Source organism: Suncus etruscus, chromosome 2 (assembly GCF_024139225.1).
Source record: "Suncus etruscus isolate mSunEtr1 chromosome 2, mSunEtr1.pri.cur, whole genome shotgun sequence".
Lineage (NCBI taxonomy): Eukaryota > Metazoa > Chordata > Mammalia > Eulipotyphla > Soricidae > Suncus > Suncus etruscus.
The window spans coordinates 8,905,745-8,924,999 of NC_064849.1; the positions used below are offsets into that span (position 1 = coordinate 8,905,745).

At 43.4% G+C, this 19,255-nt stretch overlaps 2 protein-coding genes across 9 annotated transcripts in view; one reads left to right on the plus strand and one right to left on the minus strand.

Annotated features, from left to right (window-relative positions):
• RBFOX1 (RNA binding fox-1 homolog 1) overlaps nt 1-19,255 on the plus strand; it is a 986,153-nt gene that overhangs the window by 963,950 nt on the left and 2,948 nt on the right. For 5 of the 8 annotated variants that reach the window (XM_049768478.1, XM_049768477.1, XM_049768476.1 and 2 more), the window contains 3 exons: nt 8,514-8,566; nt 17,631-17,706; nt 18,090-18,301. In XM_049768478.1, the coding sequence (XP_049624435.1) occupies nt 8,514-8,566; nt 17,631-17,706; nt 18,090-18,237 (277 nt within the window). In that variant the 3' untranslated portion in view covers nt 18,238-18,301. Of the gene's footprint in view, nt 1-8,513; nt 8,567-17,630; nt 17,707-18,089; nt 18,302-19,255 lie in introns of those variants that run through there. The other 3 variants (XM_049768483.1, XM_049768480.1, XM_049768482.1) reach the window with 2 other exon arrangements.
• Nucleotides 1-19,255, minus strand: part of CARHSP1 (calcium regulated heat stable protein 1) — a 1,067,514-nt gene that overhangs the window by 401,105 nt on the left and 647,154 nt on the right. The window lies entirely within an intron of this gene.

Here is a 19,255-nt window from a genome sequence, read left to right on the forward strand (position 1 = left end):
AATAACTTAAGCAGCTTCAGGGTAACTAGGCAGGAAGGTATATCACCAGTGAGGGTTTCAATATAAGCTTATAGAGCTGGTGAACATACTTCTCCTAGTAGCACAGACATTGGTGCTTACTTAAAACCATGGATTCAAGGGCCAGAAAGATATCACAGTGAGCAAGGTGCTGATCTCACGTGCGGCTGCTCTGAATTCACTCTCAGGCACTTCAGTTAGTCTACTGAGTCACCTTGAAGTGATCTCTGAACACAGAGCCCAAGATTAACCTTTGAAAGGGCCAAATCAAAACAAAAACTGTTCATTCAAAGGTCAAAGGGACAGTACAGCAAGCAGGTGCTTTACATGTGGCTGATCCAGATTTGATCTCTGAGCTCCATCAAGAGCAGCTCCTTGAACACAGAGTCAGGAATAGCTCATGAGACCATCACATGTGACCCCAAACCTGCCTCTACCTCTCACCCTGTGCCAAAACCAGAAACCAAAATAACTGTTCATTTAATGGACATAGAAGATCCCAGAATTGTTCTATTGACTGAAGCTTCTGGAAATGGTACATTGGGTGAGGAAGGACATGCCACATGCACCAAACATTGCTTTCCAGGCCAGCGGGTTCTGCTCTGGCATCCAGTACAGTGCCCACAACCAACCAACCCAACACCAGGCTGTCTGCCAAGCTCCAGTGGGAGCAGGCCCCTCTCTTTTCAAATATAGGTGCCCCTGTGGGTAAATGGCCTGCTCCCCAGAAAGTCACCATGCAGACCCATTCTCAATGAGCCCGAGGTGGCTCAGTGGTACCTGGTGCCCAAGACATTTCTCCTGCTCCCTTACTTCTACTAAGAACATTCTTAAATACTAGAGGAGAGAATGAATTCCACTGCATAGTGGCAGTAGTGTGTGGCTTTTTTTTTTTCATTTTATTTTTGAGAATTGTGTTGATGGGCACAGACCCCAACAATGCTGACAAGTGATATGACAGTTATCCATAGGTATATGTCTTGAGTTTATTCTACTTTTTAAGTTAAAGACATACACAAGCACATACACAATAAAGAAAATTGTGTTCAAGATTTTGCTTCCAGAAATAATTGCCTTTAGCTCATAATCTATAATGGCTTCTTCACAGCGATGAGGCATTATTAGATAGATGTGTAATTGAAGCAGTACCCAAAAAAAGGCCAAGGAAAAGGCACTGAGCCTATAATAGTCAACAGTCTGGACCAACAAGGAGTTGGGGAGACATTAAAGGAATGTGCAGACCCATCGGACCAGAGCTGTCACGGCCGTGTGGGTAGACGCTTTGCCAGTGCTGAGACAAGATGTAGCAACTCTTCTGGCCATGTCAGAGCATAATTACACACTTCCCTGGTTGCAGGTCATTGGCTTCATCGCCCACCAGAAAGCAAATCAAGTCTTCCTTGTAAGTGGCCCTATCAAGACCTTTCAGCTGTGAAGGGTTTAGAGACAGGTGAGAGGTGCAATGCAGAGGTAGGTTGAAGGCCTCTCACAAGAACTTGCAGACCAGCCTCTATGATAGATCCAGGGCTCTGCTCATGGAAAGCAGTTCTCCAGCACAGTGGAATAGGATCTTAGCCTGAGGAGGAGGCACTTGTGAATGTCTCTAAAGGGAACCCTACTCTCCCCCAACCCTGGTTTGGCTGTGTTTTCTGGGCAGAGGAGACATGGCTTGATACACAATAGCTTCCTCTGTGGAGCTCAAAGACAAATTTCTACAAAAATTGTCTACTGATCTTTTACGTCAGTTAGCAAAATGTCTTCTGACCCTGTATCGTGAAGGAGCATGTGGATTCTCTTCCAGAAGAAGCAACTGTGGATCATGGCCTCACCATGGTCTCTACAATGTGCATGTAGACCCTACATGGGGTGGGAATTGATGGGTTTTCATCCTTTTCTCCCCTGGGAGGGCCACAACGTTTGATTATTCTGGAAGCAGACTCCCAACACAGTCAGGGTACATTTCATCTTAATCCAAAAAAATAAATAAAAGACTGGTAGAATGAAGGATACCAGCAAGATTTGGGGGTATGATGATGGCCTTATAGATAAGCACAAAAGAGTGTCTCTCTGAAGATGCATTAGGAGTTGCTTTTGTCACTGTTTTACCACTAATTCTCACCACACTTATGGGTGTGTCTTCAGATAAAGTTGAAACACAGTCAAACTCCTGCTCCTTTAATATATTAGTCATTTAGATGACTTGATTTGATCTGCCTTCCCTAGACCATGTTTCCTCCACAGATCTCACTATCCAAATCCAAAGCAACTGGGCTTTCCAGAGCCCTTGTTTCTTGGCTCTTCTTTTGTATAGCTGCCCTCCATGTCCCTTCCCTCTCCTAAACTTAACTGGAAGCCAAACAAATAAGCAATAGAAAGAACGTGCTCACCTTATTTTGTTTGGAAATGTTTGAGATGAGTTAAAAATATTGAAGGTTTTCTAACCTTGCCCTGTAGTTTGGTCCCCAGATGACCCAATTGGCTACCCCAGAAGCTTATAAAAATACAAGTTTAGCCTCCACCCCTGAGAAAATCATAATCCATACTTGGATTCTTAACAATGTGAAGTTAGAGAGACCCTGACCAAGAAACAAGAGTCCTCTCTACCACTTCCAACTCATTCAACCTCATTCAACTTCAGTGGTTCTGAATATGGTTCACACCCATGCATCTCACACCCAGTGTGAGAGAATATCTACATTGTTGGTTTGTGACCATCTCTCCTCTCCCGTCCACAGTAGTAGAATAAGAGATGACAACAGTTAATAGAATAAGAGATGATAAACATGCCTCTGAATCCCCTCTGGATCATTTCCTCCTTCACCTAACCTAGGACCACAGTAATCATTTTCCTTCCCCCAACACACAAGGATAGAGGAAGTGAGTTTGTTTCCATAGGTTGCATTGGGAAGTTAAAACCCAGAGGATTTGGGTGAAATTGAAGGCCCCACATATTTCCTTTCCCTTTTGAAACATGTGTGTGTGCAAAGCTAGTGGTGTAACCCCCCCCTTCTGAAATCAAGAGGCATTGGAAAGACCTAGCAGAGGGTTCATTGGCCAACCTATCTTGTTTGCTTCGACCCTACTCTCTCTACAATCTACCTTACAATGCACCACTGAAATAGAAATAAAAATAACAGAGAAAATAAAAGGATAGTATAAATATTCAGGTGCTCATTTTGTACCCCTCTAATTATATCAGACATTAGCACCCCCAAATACCACCCCAGCAGGAATGATCCATGAATACAAGACTAGGAGGAAGCATGAGCACTGCCAGGTGTGATGCAAAACAAAGAAATTCACACACCGACAGAGTGGGAACAGAAGGCTCACTTCTGAAAGTGTTTCCATATTGAAAAGTTTTGGAACCGGATGAGACCCCAAATGGTAAACTAAGAAGCTCCCTATATTTGAGATGCTACAACTGTATTTTTCATTAATTCTTACTCCTCAACCCACTCCAATCTTGGTGCGTCATGAGCACATGGTGAGGACTGGGCTTCTTGTAGAAGACAACAAGTTTCCTGAAGCACCCAAAGATTAAATGAAGACCATCATCAAACACTTTAGTTATGTCAGCAATTTGAATTATAAGCTGTCCGTCAAATTCCTGCAGGCTTTGTTGAATGATTCAGAAAGTGCATGACTTTGGGCTCTGTGTGGTCCTGATGACACCTTCTTGGAATGAGAGACAAGAATTCCTGAGCTATGAACATTTCCACTGGGATGTTGCTCATCAAAAGAAGAGCAGCCTGGAGGAAGAGTAATAAACATGGAGAATTAGAAGCAATCTATTGACTGAGATGTAAAGTAATGGCTCTGATCAACTATCAAAGTCATCGATAGTTAGATGCTAGGACTTAGAAACTGTTGCACTCAATACTAGCACAATCAAATTTCAAGTCTAGATAGCATGTCAATTTTCTGCAGAAACAGGGGACCTCCATGCAGAGGAAGATTTTCTGTGGAGATTCAGTCCTTGAGTCTTCTGGGTGTTTTCCTTTGGAGGATTTCCTGGAGTGATATCAGAAACCTCTCTCAAAGATCCTGATTTCATGTTTAGATTGTCATTTCACTCGAGGAAAAATCCATTGATTATAAGAAACAGTGAGAATTCAGAATCTCTTTGCTTAGTAAATGAGTATTCAGTCTACACAGAGGAATAACCTTGCCTTTGCCCCTCACTGTCTTTTGGAGGATTCTTGGTTGCTACACTTCATTCCAGAAAAACAGTCAAGAATTCTTAGTAAGTGCATTAGTTTCAATGCCCGGCACTGGATACAAGAAGCAGTTTGGTCAATGAGTGATAGACACCCTGAGTTTTGTGTTCCATTAGTGACAGCTTAAAAAAGGCTGAAGAACATGAAGCAACCAAAATTTTGAGCAGCAAAAGTTAAAATTATGGGCAAAGAGATAGTACAGTGAGTGAGTAAGGCACTTGCATTACATGTGGCCAACCTAAACTCAACACCATCAGGTATGGCTCCAAAACAAAAAGCAAAATGAAACAAAAAATTAAAGCTAGTATGATTGGATACTGTATATTCCCACACAGTTTTTACTCAGAACACATTTTCTCTGACCATACTGGTGACTGCTAATTTGACTCAATCCTGGTTAATTTTTTGAAGAAAGAAAATTGACAAGAAATGAGATTGTACTTAAGAAAAAGGCTGAAGTGAGAATACAGCACATAGGGTGATTGCCTTGCATATGGCTGACCCATAGTTGACCATATGCACTCCATATGATCCCTCAAACCCCACCAGGGTTAATCCCTGAGCACAGAGCCAGGAATAAGCCTTGAGCATGGCAGTTGAGGCTCCCCCTACAAAAAAGAAGGAAAAAGAAAAGTGGAACATAAGGATGTAATCACGTCCAGGTAACTTGAGATCTACCAGGGAAATGATTTATTTAAAAAATAAATCCTAGTGATAGAAGTAAAGGGATAACCAGAACTTCTCCTTAAAGCTGAACCAGAGCATCTGATTCCAAGGGGAATCCAACTCGGCAGTTATTTAGTATCGGAGAAACAACTAAGTTAAGAAGTTGACCTCACTCCCCATTGCAGACTCAAAAGCTGCCTAGCACTTCCTCAGTAGAGCCTAGCAAGAGTGAGTTGGGTCCTGAGTCATCCTTCTGTGGTAGTATTATATGATCTCCCCTCTCTAACTTGCTGGCCTTGCTCACCAGTTCTCTGTTTTGGGTTCCTCATAGCTAAGGACTATGGAAATCAGAAGGGCTGTCAGGAAACAAAGTGATTGAGAGGGGCCCGGAGAGACAGCACAGCGGTGTTTGCCTTGCAAGCAGCTGATCCAGGACCTAAGGTGGTTGGTTCAAATCCCGGTGTCCCATATGGTCCCCCGTGCCTGCCAGGAGCTATTTCTGAGCAGACAGCCAGGAGTAACCCCTGAGCACCGCCGGGTGTGGCCCAAAAACCAAAACAAACAAACAAACAAACAAAGTGATTGAGGGAACTGACTTCTTAGTAATCTCGAGATGGAAAGACAGCTCACCCCAGGGGAGTCAAAAAGTGATGACAGATACAAGTGAATTTGTCTCTGTGTTGCTTAGTTATTCACCCTGGCATACTTTTTCTTAAATTTAGTTACCTTTACTCTACTCTCACTGCAGGTTGATGTTTCCTGTTAGTGGCAGGTTATTATAAAAGGGTAGTTTAGGTGGAGTAGGTTATGCTTAAAGGTTTATTCTAGCATTAATAGACACTTTTCTAAGATGTGGGATTCATTTTTCTGGGACACACAAGACTGGTGTGGATTAAAGAATAATAAAGGCTAGAGAGATAGTATAGCCACCAGGGTGTTTACTTCTTGCACACAAACAACCCAGGTTTGATTCCAGGCACCCCATATGGTTTGCTGAGTCATGCTGGAGTGATCCCTGAGCACAGAGCCAGGAGAAATCCTGGTTTGGTCCATCTCCCAGCCTATCCCTGAAAAAAAAAAAAAACTAACGATAAAATCAAATGGCTAATTATTTTGGTACAAGTCCCCCCACCCCACCCCCCCCCAGTTCTTTGAGGCATTGCTGCAGAGCCTGTGCATTTTCTTCACACTGCTGTGAGGGTTGAAAGTTCAGTGCTTTGCTATACATGTATATGGGAAGATGGAAGTAATCTGGTCTCTTTAAAAGATGGGTACTTGGGGCCGGTGAGGTGGCGCTAGAGGTAAGGTGTCTGCCTTGCAAGCACTAGCCAAGGAAGGACCATGGTTCGATCCCCTGGTGTCCCATATGGTCCCCCCTAGCCAGGGGCAATTTTTGAGCGCTTAGCCAGGAATAACCCCTGAGCATCAAACAGGTGTGGCCCAAAAAAAACAAACAAACAAACAAAAAAAGATGGGTACTTAAGAGGGTTGATCCCTTTTGTGCAGAATTCCCTTTGTTAAAATTCAAAATATGTAGCTTACCATTGAAAGAAGGCCATGAAGAAAGGTGACATTTTTATCTGAGTATAGAAGTTGCCAAGGAAGAGGTCCATAAAGGATTATCATTTGCTTCTTTAAAATTTGGAACCAGAAGCTGGGGTGATATTTCAGTGGATAGGGCACTTGCCTTGCATTTGATTTACGTTAGTTCAACCCCCAGGATCCCATATGGTTCCCACCCCCACCCCGCACCCAGAAAGAGTGATTCCTGAGTCAGAGCCTTGAGTAACCCCAGAGTATTACCTGGTATGGCCCAAAACAAATAATTTGGAACCAATTTTACTTAAAAAGCTTGGTTCTCTATAGCCATGCTTGTAAATAACATTGTAATTATCTTCCCCATTCACCCAGTCACAGTCACCACATCCCTGTCTGGAGTAGTCCTCATGCCTTTCCTTATGTTCAGCAGGTTAGAGGATTCTTTAGGAGAAGGCAGGTATGGGATGGGACAGTAGGAATCAGACTGAGGGTACTCCCTAAGGAAACCACACATTCTGAGGTAAAGGGTCACCACCAAGATAGTGATCCTTTGTGTAAACCAGTTGGCCTTTCTTGGTTACTCAAGAGTTTTCCTTGTGAGTTGTGAGATCTAAAGGTCTTTTTCAGAGCTGATGAACTACCAGAAAAGGTTGTGCTGTACTTTGAAGTGTATGTGTCATAATATTTGTTGAGTAAAAGTCAAAAGTGAGAAAATTTAACATGCAACCCAGACATCGACCTTTTCCAGGAATGTCCATTTTCCCTGCTCCTCCAACCCTGGAGATCCAAATCAGATTTTGAGGTTAATCAACTATTCTGGCTAAAGATCACAACCTGTAGCCAGTGACCTTCATGCTCATGGTTGGAGGAGAGGTGGTAAATGAACTTAACCTTGACTTACGTTGTGTGGGAGACTAACAAAAATTAAGACTCTTCTCAGGACCTGACTAATTTTGTTTGGAAATGACTAGAATTTTCGACAGGGTTAGAGTGAATTCTCAGATGGTAGCTCTATTTGCATTCCTGGACATATCTCCATAAAGTTTTCTTAATATGTTTTAAGAAATGCTTAGTCACTAACTATGTCCCAAAGCACAAAACTATTTGGACACTGAATCTAAGACCAAACCGCAGTTGTCTTTGTTTTGTTTCAGGGTTTTTTGTTGTTGTTGTTGTTGTTTTTAATGATCCCTAACAATAGAGAAGCAGCATTAAAGCTACTGTCTCTGTGCTCTTGAATAGTCCTCCCAAATTCTTGCCTGTCCTCTGATTCCCATATTCTTATGTCTGGAGAAATCAACAGGAACTCCATTAATCAATACATGGTCTTGTAATTGGAAAAAAAAAAAATAACATGGCGGCCATGCCACTGATGGAGAGACATTCTGGATGTACATAATCCTAGTGAAAGTAGCATTTTCAACTTTTCTGTTTCATACTGCATTATGAAATACAATTTGGCAAGACAGGTTTTATTTCAATTGTTGAGTTCTCTTGTGTCTTCTGGTAGCCAGCCTAGCATGGTAAGGAAATTAAGCTCTATCTCATGACCCTATCTAACATTCTCTTCTGAAATGACATGTCCTTTTCTTTTCTTTTTTTTTTAAAATGAGAATCTGGATTTATATTGTATTCTGATAAAAGAGTCAGGAATTTCTGATTTCCCTAGCTAGTGACCATAAGGTATTTTGCCTAGGTCAGCACCTTTCTATGTTTACAAGGTTTTCTCCCTCTAGCAGAGAAGCCCAGCTGAGCATAGTCTGGAAATGCCTTCCCTGTCTTGAAAACATCTCCCTGGCATGACATGTTGCTCACACAAAGTGTCCTTACCTGGGTGCCACGGCTTGTCCATGGTCCATATTCTGACATTGCCATGATTGTGTGGAAAAGGGTCCCGCATGCCTGTCTCATGATCTCTGAACCTTCTAAGGCCGAGATGTATCCACACATTGCAACCTCCATCCACACGCGATGCCCTTCCCTCCCCTCCTCTGAATACATCCAACCAATCGGCAGCAGCACATTCCCTCCCTGAGCGAGCAGTATTGTGAATTTTATCTTCTCTTCCAGAAATCAGTTCGTCTTCGTTGCAGCAGATGAAATTTCTTGTAACACCTCTGCAGGTAACAAACATTGCTACTTCTTGATGCACCCACCCAAAACTCAATATCCTTTTTTTTTATTTTATTTTTAAACCCCTTCACATCCTGCAGTTGGTCCCTGGTAGAAAGTTTAGTTAAAAATAAGAACCAAAGACTGAATGTAGATCTTTGTAGATCTCTCTAGTCTCCACTGATAAAAAGATATTAGGTTTGTGGCTAACTTGGATAGTGTATTTCTAGTTTGAATAATATCCAATCCAGAACAGGAAAAACCACTGGAATGAAGCCACCGCAAAATATCATGAAATGACCAGTGTTCTTATGTTAAAATACCGGAAGGGGAAAGATTAGGGATTTTCCCTCTTCCTCTCCCCTTGGGTCACTTCTATGGGTTTTTTTATGCATTATGTCTGGGTTCACACAAATTTATATGTGAATTAATTGGGATATTCCTGGAATGACTGTTACTTATTATAGGCCCTGAATGATGGGTCTCATCAAGCTAGTGACATTAGTGGAAACAGTGATCTCTGTCTTATAAGAAGGGGACCTTCATTCTATTCATTAAAGACCCTCTGTTTCCTTTCTTTTCAAACTCCTGAGACAGATGCTTCTGTTTGGGAAACAAAGGCATTGGCAAATGAAAATTGCACAGTTGCATGTTTTAATGTATCATAAGAGTCATGCCTATCTTTTGGTTTCTGTGTGGCTTGGAACAGTTATATTTGGACTTCCGTTAGCATGGACTGATTCTATTAAATGTCACAATAGGTGGGTGCCTTAACTAACCATGGACTTTTTTTTTTGTTTGGTTTTTGGCTTTTCTTTCTTTCTTTTTTTCTTTTTTCTTCCTTTGCCTTTTCTTTTAAGCCTAACTTAGGACCCAAATCAAAGACTAGGGGATCTTACCCAAGTGTTGCTTTTAGCAAATGAGGGAGAACATCACGTCTCATCTATGCATACTTGCATAGATTATGATCTTCAACAGTGTGCATGGAACATAACCTTATGCAGAGACTTTCATCTGTTGCCAAATGCCATCGCATCTCTGGACAAGGACAGAGAGAGTTGCTTGCCAGTGTTGCCTATCCCTCTAGGCAAGAAAAAAATGTCCTTGGGAAGACAGGACAGAGAGGTGGGAAAAAGCTTCATGACTCCCTATTCCACAAATCCAGGCCACACAAGGCTGCTTGTCATGGATTCAGTCCCCACATTTTCAATGGTCTATCTATGCCAAGGCTTCTCAGCCTTCTGATTGTGCCTCCTTTGTCTTACTGGTCAGTTACTTCAACTTATGCTGGGTCACACCTTATTTGTGTGATTTTTCTCTTGTGGTCCCCCTTGAAATATCATGAGGACCCACAGGGAGCTTACAGCACTCAGTTGAGAATGTCGGGGGTCAAGTCTCATCCCCAGGGATGCGTGAGAGTGACCAGCTGAGAGTGGAATGTGCCAGCTGGATTCATTTTTACTAAGTTCTTTTCTTAATGGCTGTGATCTGTGCCTTCTCTATTTCTGGCTGTGCAAAGTTTTCTCTGCTAGGAGAAGGGGCATCAGCCATGCCAACGTGAAGGTCAAAGAGTAGACCTGAGTATTGCACTGCTGGGACACCATTTCCCTGGTACATGATGACCATGACCATTTTAGAATCATGGGATAATGGAGCCCTGAAGTCCAGGAAGTGAATTCACAGTTTGGGGTGGGACTGGGATATTAGCTTAAAATGCTAATAGGAAAAAGTTGCATGTGACTGACCTCAGGCCTCAGTGCTTGGCACTGCATATGGTCCCCTGAACTCCAGCTGGAGTGATCCCAAGGAAAGAGCCAAGAGTAATCCCTGAGTCTAGCCAAAAACAAAATGTTAACAAAAAGAACAAAGACAAGATGTTAACAGGAAAATGGTGGGGGAGGGGGGGGAGATGATGGCACAAGTAAAAGTACAAGGGTAAGTCCTTTGCTTATGAAATCAACCCCTATTCAGTTCTTAAATATGGTCCTCCATGGCCAGGAGTGATCCCTAAGATAAGTAAATTTCTTTAAAATTTTACAAGACTGGAAAGTTAGTATAGTAGGCAAGACGTTTGCCTTGCACACAGCCAACCTGGGTTTGATCCCTGGTACCACAGATAGTCTACTGAACACAAGGAGTAATCACTGAGTACAGAACCAAGAGTAAGTTATGAAGGTTTCTAGATAAAGCCCCCAAAACGTTAATGGATAATACTCATCTTTCAGAGTATATCCATATTAAATCTTCCCTATTAAATCTTATTCTTATGGATTAGGTTATGCTTAGCTTAGCTAAACATCATAACCACATGATAAAAAGTGAGGACCCAAGGGAGGGATTGATTTGCTCCCACAACTGAAGCAGCCCCACCTTGTAAGCAGGTAACCCCCCACACCAGCCCTTTAAGAGGAACTGCAGACAACAGGAGTTTGTTTGCCCAAGGCATGTATATTGTCACTACCATTTTCTAACTTGGGATGTCTGCTCAGTCATTCCTTAATGAATTGCTATTGATCAAATTTCAGATTGAGAGAATTAGGCCGTGGCTTTGAGGCCATATTAATAAACTACAGCATGCTTCATGAGGTTTGGTTGGAACTAAGAATTTGGAATCGAGCATGAGAGAAAGAGAGCCCTATCAATCAGTCAGTTTTTCTCCTACTCTCCATGCACTTCCCCAATGCTTGCTTAGGTCAGGGAAGGATTTAAGGTCTCCTTGGAATCTTCCAGGATCTCCTTCTTTCACGGTAGTGCAAATGATCCAGGGTACCTAGGTTCTAAACATCAAAGACCAAACTCTGGTCTCCTATAAAATCATGCATTCTCAAGTACTGACCCCTGAGCACTGCTGAGTTCCTAGCTCGGACCAATGACCCCACTTTTGTCTCTTTCAATGGAGAAAGAGATCAACAAGATGCTGAACATCTGAATTTGGAGCCTTAGTGAGTTTTAAAACTGAAATTCTAACCAAGATGCATTCTTGGTACATGACAGTATCGAACCAGAGCAATTGACTGAATAGTATTAATGTTATCGATACACTGAAACAAAACTATTTTTAAAGATAGATTGGGCTAGCAAAATATGAATATCTGTTTATTCCTTCTTGGGGGATTTGGAGCCACACCCAGCAATGCTCAGGGGCTACTGTTCTGATGGTTGTTTCCTAGCAATGCTCTGTGTGCTTTTTCCCTTTTAAAAAGCATCTATTGTAAAACTTAGCGTTACCAGGGGCACATATCTGTGGCTTTCATATTGCTGCCACCATCTACTGCTATGCTTGTCTTCGTCTTGCTTAAATGAATTCTAAAGTCATGTGACCCCTAAACTAGTTTCTGAGGATTGAGGCTAGGCTGTGCATCTGGAAGGAAAGTTTAAGAGAGAACCTGGAACTTGGGCTTTTCCTTTTGGACTTTATTCTCATTCTGCTTCAAACTGAGGTGTGTGTGTGTGTGTGTGTGTGTGTGTGTATGTGTGTGTGAGAGTGTGTGTGTGTGAGTGTGTGTACACACTGTAGAAGGTTATGGCTAGGGTATAAGACCTAGAGCTCTAACTAACCCCTCACTCTCTCAACTGCTCTGAATCTTTCCTCACCTCCTTGGATGTGGGAAATGTCAGTAGACAGGTCTTCGGTGTACAGGCCAACTCATGAGGTCAGTGATGACCTCACATTGAGTGCAAAGTGTCTTGCTCTTAATAGAATCACTAACGGATGCTCCCTGGGTTACTGACTGGTAACCAGTAGCTCACAACTGGTGGTGACCTCCACCTCACGACTGCTCATGGTCAAGATGTACCATAAGTATCTCCATTTATGAATGAATTCACTGGTCCAGACAGGAAGTCAATTGTCTGAGATTAATTAGATAGGCAGCAGTTAAAACTGGATGTCACTTTAGGAATGATGGCCTGGGAGGGAATCCATGGCTGATCTTCAGCCCTGCTTTTCTGACAGTCCTGTGATTGGACCCACACAGTGAACTGCCCATGGTGCAGGCTGGGAAATCCCTAGTGCTTGGATGGAGCAGAAGATGAAGCATATTTCTTAAGAGAATGGCCTAGGGGCCGGTGAGGTGGCACTAGAGGTAAGGTGTCTGCCTTGCAAGCGCTAGCCAAGGAAGGACCACGGTTTGATCCCCTGGCGTTCCATATGGTCCCCCCAAGCCAGGGACAATTTCTGAGCGCTTAGTCAGGAGTAACCCCTGAGCATCAAATGGGTGTGGCCCAAAAACCAAAAAAAAAAAAAGAGAGAGAGAGAGAAAGAGAGAGAGAGAGAATGGCCTAGAACCTAGGAAGGAAAAGGTGTTATGCCTGGGAATAAGACCATCAGTGTTTTCCCTCAGTGGCTGGTCCTCTGGTCTGATGAAATCAGAATCCAGACTCTGACTTTGAACCTGCTCTGCTGGGATTGAGAGGAGGAGGTATTGAATTACACTGATAAGTCAGAGCAAGGAGGGTCCATATGGTGGGTCCGGGGTGGGAGGAGTGTTCTGATGCTTTCAGAGTCAATAAGTGTGGGGATTTGTTTGCATGCACACATGTACAATTTGGATATGGGACAAGTATTCATGGGCCAAACCAAATTCTATATCTTAGAAGCAAGCTGAAGTGTCTATAATATGCATGCTCTCCCTTCTTCCCTCTAAAGCTTAAAAAACCCAGAACGCTAAGAAATACATTGGCTGATTTGTGCAGATTGTCATTTCAAAGCCCTGTCAAAGGAACGGGCATTAGAATTATGGTATGTCAGGGCCATGTTGCCATAACTGCATGTTTTCATTTTGATGAATTGCTTCCCTTTCTGTCTTGGTCTTTTTTGAAGGTGTGACTTTCAGTGTCATGAGGTATTTGGTGTTTTATAAGGCATGTTTAATTCTTTCCAGTTATCTTTCCTTGAAAAATGTTGAGAATCAAACCTGGCCCACACCAGGGTCTCTTGGTTGACTCAGTTTTGGTTAGCTGAAATTGCCCCTGGAAATTCTGCCCAAATCATGACCATCACCACCACCATCATCTCAATATCATTTCCAACTGATGTGTGCATTGTATGAGCCCCAGAATACAAGAGCTGTGGAGTTGTATGATTTGAAGATGTAAAATTGGCAGCCTGAGCCATGGGATTGTCTGGTGAATGTTTAGGTGCCTGGATATAAGACTCTTCATCAGAAAGTTGGCCTGAGACACTTAAGGGATGGAACTAGGACAACCTAATAAAATCCCATGTTTTGACCATGATCCTTCCTTTTGTGAAATGGGATGTTTTGATTCCTTCTTGGGATCATAGTACCCTACCAGCTGAGGGGACCTATTGGATTCTGCAGCTGCACCACCACCAAGGGTTGTGTCAGAAACCTGCCTCTTGCCTTTGGCCTTTGGGGTCTTATTGGGTTGGCTGCCTTTGTATCTAGTGTGGAAGAGGAGGAGGATGGCTCAGGTGAGATTGCTGGAACCTCTACCCTTAACCACTCTGTTTTGTCATGAAAATCAGTTGGCTCAAGAAAGACACTAATGTCCTGATTGGGGCAAAGCTGAGGGACTTAGCCCCAGGGCACTTCTATCTTGTCTCCTGCTCCTTCTTCCTGGCTGACACTGGATATGGCCCCTCTCTAGACACTGCCAAGAGCAAAGCATTTTCTCAGCACCAGAAACAACTGATCTGGGTCATGTAATCCAGAGGATAAGCCCCCTCTGGAGAGAGGGGTAGGACTGGAGGTGGAGAAAAAGCAGCTACTGATCTGGGCTCTTCCTAGCAGCAGTGAAAGAGAGAAGGTCTTGGTTTCCATTTGGAAAAAATATCCCAAAGCTATGTGCGGGTAATGGAGGGGAGAATTCTGCATGGGTGGATGTTGCCAATGAAATATTCCCTCTCCCCTTTCATGGAGGACCTGAGACAACTTGGACCCTGGTGAAATCCAGACCTGAGTTGACTGTTTCAGGGAAAATCTAGGGAGTATCCCTTTAGTTTCACTTCAGTCACCGAAAGTGAGCTGTGAGACCCAAGAGGCTGAGATAAAGTATCATAACTGTGCGCTGTCTGATGAGTATGTGAGGAACAGTCATTCCCCCAACACACTATTTTATAAGTCATGATGAGGTCCCTATAACTCCCAATGACATTGCAGATCTAGGACCCAGGAGTGTCTCATGTAGAAGCATGAGAGCATGCTCAGGTGTTCACTTCCTCTAGAGAGGCACAGAGTCTTGCACTTGTGCTGCATAAGACTTCTACCCCATGCTGGGAATTTTATCTGAGGCCAAACATCCATCCATCCATCCATCCATCCATCCATCCATCCATCCATCCATCCATCCATCTCTCTCTCTCTCTCTCTCTCTCTCTCTCTGTCTCCTCTCTCTCCTCTCTCCTCTCTGTCTCCTCTCTGTCTCCTCTCTCCCCTCATGCTGAGACAGGATGCCTGAATCATCTGATATGAAAGGAAGAATAGAGGGTCAGGGAAGGAGAGCTAGGCCTTTTGAACTCTAGAGAATGAAATTAACTTCTGTGGTCTCAAGATGCCTCACCTGTCTGTGGGAAGCAGCATCACCCACAGAGGTTCATTATCATCAGGATTTTTTTCACTTACCTTTGGAGCATGTGAATAACCAGAAATCTTGGCAAGACTCAGAAGAGTCCAAGAAATGCTCCAACAAACATTGGTTCCCAATTCCCACCCCAAAGGTAGGCTGTTTGTGCAACTGAGTCTAATTTAGCAGTGTAGAGTCTTTCTGTGATCCAGATATTGGTCAGGTAACTTTTGTTCCAGTAGTTAGAGGTCTCTCCTGTCCCCATGATTATTTTCCAGAAGTAGATACTGTTGACTTTACTAACCAAAATAGGAGTGACTAATTGGCTTGTGAGCCACTGCAAGATCACTTACCTGAGCCTCACTTGCTCCCTCATCTGTAGTTTCCCTTTGGCTCACAGTCCTCTTCCCCTTGACTTTCTCTGTGAATCTGGCAGGGCTTGGATGGACTGACACCATTTTAAGAACAAGGAGGAAGAAGCTAAGTGAGAGATATTTGGTTGAATCATTGCAGGAGGACATTGCCCATGTGGAATGCATGACTGGCTATTCTCACTCCAAATCCCTAGCTGTTCCCCTGGATTTAATTTGTGGCCTAAATCAGGACTCACAGAGCCTGCAAATGGAAGTACCAGTCAGAGAAGAAGTTACCATTTCTAGATTTTATTCTCTTCCTTCCCCAAGGGATTTCGATGAGTCCTGCAGCATCTTGGCTGGTGTGTTGTGAGAGCTCTGAAAAGGACTGGCATTGTCCCTCTGTTTCCAGGATTCCCAGAAACTTGGCTTCCGTGGGTCTTGTATGATGGTACACATCCATGGAAACAATTGCTGAATCTATTTCAGGAAGATTCCTTGTGTGAAAAAAAAGCTTAGTATAACAGGTTCCATGCTTTTCTTATATTTTTAATTCTGCTGAGGTCTAATGCTTGCTTGTCTGAATTGCATCGAGAAGGCTCTGGAAGGATGATGCTGCTTGATTTCTTGTGCAGTGTGTGAGCTGCTGCTGACAGATTCAGCAGCCTGGGGACTCACATGCCTTTAGCTATCTCCATTCCTTCCAGGCTGCTGGCTTGGCTCCTTGCACATTTGTGCCACAACCTTACTCATGTGTGTTATACAATAGGGCTAAGTACTAGAGGTTTGGTACATATACCCATATGGAGATGAGACTGGGATGTATCAGAAGAAAAGATGGCCAGGGAATGAAGCACTTGTCTGGAGAAGGTGATGCTTGGTATAAGGCAGAAAGGGTGAATGGAGGCTGTTTTGTTAGAGTGGAACAGGGGCCAGAGACCCAAGGAGAGAGTGAATTTGCATATTTCTAGGAGTAGAGGCAATACCTGGGTGCTCAGAGTCAGAGTCATAGGAGATTTGGGTAGCCAAGGCACTTGTAGATGGTCATAGAAGCTCTCGTAAGTTTGGGTTTTCTTCTAGAGTCAATGAAAAACTTTTGAAGGATTTGGGGCAGGAGGTGATATGATATGATTGTGACTTAAACTGGTGCTTATTAAGATAAATTTGAGGGAAAGCAAGAGGCTTAGTTGATGTGTAGACTCTCAGATGTTGTGTTAGATGGAGAAATTTGTTGACTACTGCTTTCCAGTGTTGCTGGTTTGATGAGACAAGAGTTGACACAGATATTCAAGGTTTGATGAAGTTGTGCTGGAACTGGGTTAAGTCAGGGTGGTGAGATTGGGCAAAATGGCTACATTTCAGATGTCCTCCCACAGAATGTGTCACTGAATGACATGTTGGGCAAGTGACTGCATGTCCAAAAGTAGCCCCAAAACATTGTCCCATCCAGGCATGGTACAGAGCAGACTCAGCCATCTTGGTCCATGCTGCCATTATGACCAACCATCTGATAGTGCTTTTCTTAAGATATAGCCCACCATGAAGTGACCTGTGAACATCTGGTCCACTCTCATCAGTCATGACCTTCTGAGCTGACCAGTAAGCACAAACCCATCTCTGGGGTTTAGTCCCTGGCCTTGGCCTGATCTCAGGCTTCTCAATCATGAATAAGATTAGTGTGGCCTCTTCAGGGGCTGTGCAGGTCCCATTTTTTTCCTCCAAACTTGCATCTGAGCTGAGGCATGCTCATATATTAACATGGGAAAAGCAACCTCTTCACTTTCATTTGGAGCAGATCTCTCCCCTCTGTGGAAATGAGCTTTCATAAACAATGATAGAGCCGTTGGATTTGGAAGGTAGAGGTCAGCCTGGAAAGGGAAGGTTCCTGCCAACTTCCGAGTGAGGTCTGCACACTGCTGCCTCCTTTTGCTGCCTGGAAGAGAATTACTGCATTCTATGTGCAGGGAGCAGTGGTGTGATGAGAGGGGGACAGGTACCACCTCATGCAGTGGATTTACCATCATATTGAGCACAGTTGGACTTTTTCCCCTATTGGATAACACACCAGCAAACCTTCCTTATATCTGAAGATGCATTGTGCCCTCCATACTATCTTGGTATTTTTGTATTTTGCCATTGTCATCATGATGTTGTACATGCAGTTATGCCTGAATCTTCATCTCTGCTTCCTTTTCAGTTACGGACGAGTTTATGCTGCCGACCCCTACCACCACACACTTGCTCCAGCCCCCACCTACGGCGTTGGTGCCATGGTAAGTACCAGTCCCCCCAGTTTCCTCATTTCTTCCCACCATCCTGTCCTTCCCCCCTGCCCCAGCTGGGACTTCAGTATGGGTTGATAGTTGACGTCCTCTCTCTTTCCCTTAATTGAATTTGTCTCTTGTGCTAACAGCAGCTAAAATGCCACATTAATCCTCCTAGTAAACTTTGATAAATGTCTTAATTTCTTGGCAATGTAGTGCATGTAAGTTATTCTATTTCTAATTTTGCCCAGTTTCACCTAGCAGAGCACTTACCTTTAATGGAATAATTAGTCATTTTGATAATTAAATCCATCACTAACCGAATGCAGTGTCAATGCAGAACTTTTTTTTTTCTTTTTTTCCCCCCTCCCTGGCTGTTCATATGCACATAGCCCCAAGGTTCCAGCCCCAGCACAGACTTCAGAGGAGCTAAACCGCACACTTCCAGGCCTCTGCTGTCAAGCAGCTGAGAATCTGATGGCCTCTCCTCCCCTATTACAATTTATGTTTAAAGTCATAGTCGCCCAGGAAAGAAAATAGAGGGTGTGTGGGGGGGTCACATTTTGTATGTGTGCCTAGAAACTAAGGGATTAGAAGGAATCATCTGGGTTAGGGTAGGGAGGGGGGTTGCCTTTTATTTTTAATTTTGTGGTGGTTTTATTTTGCAGGGGGGAAGGGAGTTTCTGGGTTTTTGTTGGGGAAAGGGTGGCAGGGTGGGCAAACTTGGGAGGGATGCGGGTGGGATGAATCTGCCTGTACTTGTTCAAATTTCTATGCACTTAAATCTCTTGACTCCAGCAAAATGTGCCCGTCATACAAGAGTGTGCGTGCACAATCATTATAAAGCTTTTGGGCATGCAGTTTTCTGCTTGGGATCAAGAATACCAGCCCTTATCCCTTAAAAAAATAAAATAAAATAAAATCTCCCCTCTGTCCCCCCAATGGCACTTTGAATAAATAGCCAATACTTCTAGATCAAGGACATAGTTCAAATACCACCTCCTAGCTAAGGCCTTGGCCAAACAGCTCAATCCTAAACTCAGTCCTAGAAATCGTCATGATTTGGAAACACATTTTTTGGCAGAAGCTCCATTGCATCCAGCAGCAACTCATCTGCACAATACCCCACTCCATAGAAATGGTCACACCAAGTCAAGGAGTTGATGTCTGTAGGTCTCTGTCCTGTCTGCTCCCATGACAATTCTCCTTCCACCCATGGGAGGGAGGCGTTGGAGGGAAGAATTGTACAAATTTATTCCATGAATCCAAGCTCTCGAGCATAGATTGAGCTTTTTCCATCTGAATCAATCAAGCCAAACCAGGAAATGAGTGTCCGACCTTCCAAGAGTCTGCTCATAGCATAGGCCTTTGAGCATAGGATGGGCCAGCTGAACCTGGCTTGGTGTGGACATTTTCTTTTGAGGGAGATTAGGACCAGCTCACTCTCTCTCTCTTCCCTTCTTCAAGAATAACCGGGGCAGGGTAGGGGTGCCCCTTTGTCATTTGTTTTTGAATGTCTATTTTTTCCATTTTTAGTCTTTTCTTTTTATTTTAAATT